Raw genomic sequence first — 6456 nt, forward strand, 5'->3', positions numbered from 1 at the left:
GTGTGTGTGTGTGGTTGTTGTGTGTGTGTGTGTGTGTGTGTGTGTGTGTGTGTGTGTGTGTGTGTGTGTGTGTGTGTGTATGTGTGTGTGTGTGGGTGTGTACATTATATACTCTATATAGACCCAGAAGAGGCGGTTGTATGCAAAATGGTGTCGGGTGAATCCGTGCATCTCGACAAGTTCGCTGTATTTAACAGACGAATGATGTCGTTTCCAGATAGCAGCTAGAAGATGTCACGTCGTGTCGTTAATGGTATCGACTGGAGCCTTATAGCGATTATCCAGACTGGCTCTTTACGGTAGTATAATCCTTCAGACAAACTTCACGTGAAATCGTTGAGCTATTGCTCAATGTGGCATTGGTGAACTGACCGCTAGGGAAACAGCTACGGGGGTCCGTTCACCAGAAACAAAAAACACAGGTTAACAGGTACGAGCCTGCTTCAGATTGCGTTTCCTTTCTCTCTTTTACACGATGCATAATTATATACATTCCGAACTCATTCTTGACGAGAGATCGAGTTAACGGAGAGACGTACGACATGCATAAATAATCATACTATATAAAATACTAATATAAATAATACATACAATACATGATACAATACATACAAAAGAATTATCTAACAGAGTTCGGTTTCTCAAACAAATATCACATACTACACTGCGAATTCCGGGAACGTGCCTGGAAAATTAGCCGGATGCAAATTTCCCGGCGTCTGCACGGGCGTGTAGACACGTAAGCCTACCCGGATACAGCTCAAGGTAAACAGCTATCTGCGATGCTGTCCAACAATAAGTTCATGGCATAGCCTCCAGGAAATCACAGTACACTGTATATATATATATATATATATATACATAATACTCTATATATATATAACTTGCCGCACCTGTGTCGAGGACTAATTTCCATGCGATACCTCACCACATCACACGGAACTATGAGCGCTGCACTGCTACTGATCAGCGTTATTGGCCTATGCCTCGCTGGCATATGTCAGGGTAAGCATTCGCACACGCATGCAGATGTTTTATATACGTATTTAGGCGGTTTTAGTGATAGGCGTTTTTAAGGAGGGTTTTAGAGATACGTGTTTTAAGGGGAGTTTTAGAGATACATGTTTTTAAGGAGAGTCTTAGAGATACGTGTTTTTAAGGAGAGTTTTAGAAATACGTGTTTTTAAAGAAAGTTTTAGAGATACGTGTTTTTAATGAGAGTTTTAGAGATACGTGTTTTTAAGAAGAGTTTTAGATATACGTGTTTTTAAGGAGAGTTTTAGAGATACGTGTTTTAAGGAGAGTTTTAGAGACGTGTTTTTAAGGAGTTTTAGAGATACGTATTTTTAAGGAGAGTTTAGAGATACGTGTTTTTAAGGAAAGTTTTAGAGATAAGTGATCTTTTTACGCGAGCACCATTGTGTACGTATATTTGTTTCGACTCGTTATCTGACGTTGGACGCGTGTGTGCGTGCGTGCGTGCGTGCGTGTGTGCTTGGGCGTGCTTGCGTACTTGTGCAAGAGCGCGCATTTGTTTGTTTGTTCGTTCATACGTTCGTCTGTTCGCGTTAAAGTGCGTGCGTGCGGGTGTGTGCGTGGGTGTGTAGGCGCGCGTGCGTGTGCGTGCGTGCGTACGTGCCCGATTTATTTTGTAAGCATTTACGTCTGCGATGACATGCTGGTAGTAATCTAGATACAATAACGTAACCCAAACCCAAGAGGATAAGGGTTCCCCTATCCTCTTGGGATTGGGTTACATTATTGTATCTAGTAGTAATCCAGCCCTAGTATTATGATTTCTAGCTCTAATGTATTTAGACTCAACTTTAATCATCGAATACATTGTGATTTGAATATTGCCTCCATGAATCTGCAGCCTACAACGAGGACCCGTGTAAGCGGCTAGGTGGCTATTGCACGAAAAGTAGCTGGTGTCAGAGCACGCCCGTACCGAGCCAGTGCCCGACCCAGGGGAGCGATATCTTGTGCTGTCACGGAGGTACGAGAGCGCATTGAGCTTACAGTCTGTGTGTGTGCGCGTGTGTGTGCGCGCGTGTGTGTGTGCGAGTATGTGGGTACGTGCGTGTGCGTGTGAGTGTGCTTGCGCGCGTACATGCATGCGTGCGTGCGTGTTCGTGCGGGTGCGCGTGCCAGCGCGTGTGATCCTGCAGCGGGAGCGAAGGGGCTACACCGGTAGAGCCAAGTACGACGAAGGTCGCCGAGGTGCTATCCTATATAGGATCAGTGGTTTTTGTATTTTTCACCTGCAGGCAATTTTTTACACGGCGGTTAGACACACCGTTTTTTTGTCACACATAGAAGAATAGGAAGAAGTCACCACATCATAACGATAAATGACATTTTATTAATGGTTTTCTGTCGTTCAGAGTAGTTCCGCGTATAGTCTAGTGAAATCTCGTTGAAAAATTTCTAAATCGCAGTAACGTGTCAACGTACGAGTTCGTGTGCGTGTGTGGGCACGGATGCAACTCGACAACTGTTTAGCAGACAATATTTTAACCGCGACCCGAAATTTGTTCTAGTATATCAAGAGGAAGACTGCGACGCACGGGGTGGTACATGTAAGGAGAAAAACAGTTGTAGTGGGACGGCGGTTAGTCGGCTCTGTCCAACACAGGGCAGTAGCATAAAGTGCTGCGTTTCAGGTATAAAAAAAGCGTAAAACGGGTATAAATACCTTACATAATTATGAAAAGCCATCCCCTTCAAAAATCATTTTCAAACATTTCAAATACACAATTTTAAATCAATTTAAAACATTTCAAATTAATTAATAAAAATACAAATAACTTTATATTGTTCGAGAAATTTAAATTCAAAATTTAAAATCAATTCACAAAATAACAAATCAATTGCAATTCATTAACTTGCAAATTATTAATTCACAACTTTCACCAAAAATAATTGCCTGATATACAAATTCCTTCACATCAATTGGTTAAAAATTCATTTTCCTAAAACGTCACAATTTTATTTTCAAACACAACAAGCGCAATTACTAAACTTGCGATTAATCTGAGAACATGATTACATAAACTCAGCAAAATGTTTAAATCATTGCTTCATCACCCTACACAATTCGAAATTATACAATTTTAAATTTTTACAAGAATAACGAATCAGTTCCACTAAGTTCTGAAAATTAATTTATTCGACTTTTAACAACTAATCATATCAGAAATGCGAATCTAAAGCTGTTTGCCTTCAGTAGATTGAGTTAGGTAGCAAACCGACAAATGTTATAGTTTAAAATTACAAAATTCAATCGTACCAGCTTCAAACACTATATAAATGTTTACAATCAAAATGAGCTCCCTTTTAACAGACGAAGTTTATGGCAACTTCAATCTATTCAAGACCTCTCGAAAAATCACTTTACTAACGTACAATTTGGCCGCGCACTATGGTCTGTTTCCCAGGGTCCGTGTGCAAACTATTCAGGAAACTTCGAATCAATTCATAGGACTTGGCCAATCTTTCACTACACTTTCCACAAACGCATCAGGAGTCATAATAGGGGAGGAGTGATGAGCAACAACTAAACAAGAAAGGTTCGTCATTTACCGTAGCCTTATAATAGCCCTACGATATTACATACGCGTGAACGCAACCAACTTTGAGCTCAAATGCGTACACAGTTAACATCCTCCTCCCATGACGTGTGAAATCGGTTTTCCTAGTACTACACCCTGCAATCGCCCGGACGATACAGACTAAAACGTACGCACACGCGATTTTCAGTTGCTGTTTGCAACAGCAAATCCATGTGGCGGAATTAAGCCTATTTGAAACAAAAGGCAGCTACTAACGACACTGTCCGCAGCCGGCTTGTGCTCACCGCGAGCCCGCTGTGCGCTGCCCAAGGGTGATTAGGCCATCAACGCAACACTCGGCGAGATAACGCTATTGCTTTGGACTCTATTTAACAGCTGGTATGAGCACCCCCCCACGCGCAATCAGGGCAGCAGCTCTGGGCAGCGTCAGCGGCAGCGTGTATAACCTACCGCAAACCCAATAAGCACATCATGAGTACTAATCAAAAATAAACAGTAATCCCTTGGTTGTTTAGACCCTGGCTCATCCGTGGCAACTCTCCCTGCGTCAGCCACAGCGCCTCGCCGTGAGCGAAAGCCCTCGGACAGTGTGGTTAACAGTAGGTCTGCCTTTTGTTTCAAATAGCTTATTCGCCACATGGATTTTGGCTGCAACAGAACTCGAAATCTGTGCGTACTGTTTTATGTCTGTATCTCCGGATTGAGGGTGTATACTAGGACAACGATTTACACACGATTGGAAAGAGGATGTACTGTGTACGAATTTAGCTCAGTTGGTTGCGTTAGCGCCGTAGTAAAATCGTAGGTATTATAGGCTAGCTAAAGTGTCGAAATTTTCCGCTTGCGTTATTGTCTGTCAGGCACTGCCTCCCTATTATGTTACTCCTGAAACCAATCCAACTACAAACCAAACTTCAAATCAAATTCAAATTCTAAAGTGCCCGGATGCTTTCAGCTGCGCATGGATAACGCTATAGTATTGGAGGATCCCGATTTTTACCACCGCTGCAGGAAAGATGTGATTTGTTTACAGGGCTGTCACACTACAGTGCAGAGCAATATACAATCAACTGATTCATATCGTCGCTGATAAATCAGTTGATTTATATGCTCCTTGCTACAGTGTAGCTGACAGTGTTTTGCCCAACGGCAGCGTTATCAGCGTTGACGTCACGTGCCAGGTCACGTGTGGTCACATAGTTCATGGCTGGTTGGCGCGAAAAGCGTTCGTCGGCACACGGCCGCATTGAACGTTCTCAATAAAATAAAATAAAGTAANATTATTTTGGAAAGTTTCTGAATTAATTTGCAAGTTAATAAATTGATTTGTTATTCTGTGAATTGATTTTAAACTTTGAATTCATCACTTCGAATTTTTGCAACAGGTTATATTAGTTTAATACAGAGTATTGTGATACATAGTAAGTTCCGGGATAGCGGAGAAAGGTTCGTGTTGAGAATAAACCCAGTTTGGAAGTTCTAATCTCTGAAAACGCACCAGCAAACCGCCCTGAGTGATTCACTCAGGGGTTCCTCCACACAAACGGATAGACTCGCGTTGTAACCCTATCCTGTGTTTGGGTTACATTATTGTATCTAGTCTTAGCTATGATCCCTGTGAGTCTTGAGTTTATTGAAGCGCGATTAGCTTAATTAATTAGCAAATATGTACACGCGGTATCGCTCATAGGCTAAATGCCAAAATAAAAAAGAACACAGGTCGGAACAATTCCTCTGTTTAGACGCATGTCTTCTCGCTACGTTCCATATTTGCATTAGTGTGCATGTGCAAGAATTAACCAATAGTGGCAATACAAGACTGGCAAGAGTGCAGCCGCCTTTTTTGAATTTCTCTCTTATCAATGCTTAAAAATGCTCGCTATCACGTAAATACATACTTGGTATTAATTAGCGTGTCTATGGTAAATAACGGCGTGGAAGTACAAAGAAGCGGTGAGGGTTCAAGGATATAATAGCCGTCCCCAATTCATTTTCGCAATGTGCGACATGTGCAAATGTGCAAATGGGGACAGCTCTTATATATCCTTGGGCCACAGTGAGAGCCATCAAAACTGGGGTATTAGTACGTTTTGTTACATCGCTTTAATTGTTAGCTACAAGGTTTGGTCACTACATTCGCTTGTTACCTTCTCGCCACGTAGGGAGAAGCGAGTTTTCTATTGAGTGTGTGCACAGTGGCCTGCATGCAGCGGGGTTGTGTGTTGCGGAGAAGCATTTGAGCGTCATTTCCATGGAATTGGTAGGATAATAGAGAACATGGACACACAAACACAGACTGGTAGTAAATACAATTTGTGTTTATTTATAATAATCATAATAATTGAAATGATCAGTGCCTGTGGCCCCAAAGTAGATAAGAGCCAGCCTGTGTTTATGTCTGTGTTATGGAGTTCCATGCATTCACTGGCCCAATCTTGTTATATTTCTAGTGTAGTAGGCATGCATAGTGTAAATTCCATAACAGCACTTACAGGAAATAGAACTCTAGGGTTAGAAATTATGGCTTGGGTTAGGGTTTCAGTGAGGGATTAGGGACGGTGTTAGTGTTAGGACGAGTTATAAATTAAGTGTTGGGTTTAGGAATACTTGTAGTAAGGATTCTGTTTGATTTTAGTTATGCCTGTTATGGTATTCATACTCCATTTCTTCTATACTAACTATAACTTGACTTCTTTGCTCTGCATCGTGTAATGAGGGGCAGGTCCATATAATGACTGAGTTAAAGGGACAGTAGCCTCTAGGATTTTACTGCATACAACTGTACTTACTGTATAACAAATCGTCTATACCAGGGGTGGGCAAACTTTTCAAAGCGAGGGCCGCATCAGTGGGCCATGAAAAGTCGAAGGGCCGCCCCTTT

The 6456-nt window shown here is 41.9% G+C and overlaps 1 protein-coding gene across 1 annotated transcript; it reads left to right on the forward strand.

Annotated features, from left to right (window-relative positions):
* Nucleotides 1–903: 903 nt before the first annotated feature.
* Nucleotides 904–2720, forward strand: LOC106806043. Its single transcript, XM_014807886.1, has 3 exons — nucleotides 904–1005; nucleotides 1877–1999; nucleotides 2544–2720. The coding sequence occupies exons 1-3, from the start codon at nucleotides 915–917 to the stop codon at nucleotides 2681–2683; spliced, it is 354 nt and encodes a 117-aa protein (XP_014663372.1). The 5' UTR covers nucleotides 904–914; the 3' UTR covers nucleotides 2684–2720.
* The last annotated feature ends 3736 nt before the right edge of the window (nucleotides 2721–6456 follow it).

Source organism: Priapulus caudatus, unplaced genomic scaffold (assembly GCF_000485595.1).
Source record: "Priapulus caudatus unplaced genomic scaffold, Priapulus_caudatus-5.0.1 Scaffold138, whole genome shotgun sequence".
In the NCBI taxonomy this organism is placed as follows: Eukaryota; Metazoa; Priapulida; class Priapulimorpha; order Priapulimorphida; family Priapulidae; genus Priapulus; species Priapulus caudatus.

Bases quoted from the DNA above. Each gene is read 5' to 3' on its own strand.
- LOC106806043 (XM_014807886.1), top strand. From the start codon at position 915: ATGCGATACCTCACCACATCACACGGAACTATGAGCGCTGCACTGCTA. The intron at 1,006-1,876 runs GTAAGCATTCGC...ATGAATCTGCAG, and splicing joins CCTCGCTGGCATATGTCAGG to CCTACAACGAGGACCCGTGT. The intron at 2,000-2,543 runs GTACGAGAGCGC...AATTTGTTCTAG, and splicing joins TATCTTGTGCTGTCACGGAG to TATATCAAGAGGAAGACTGC.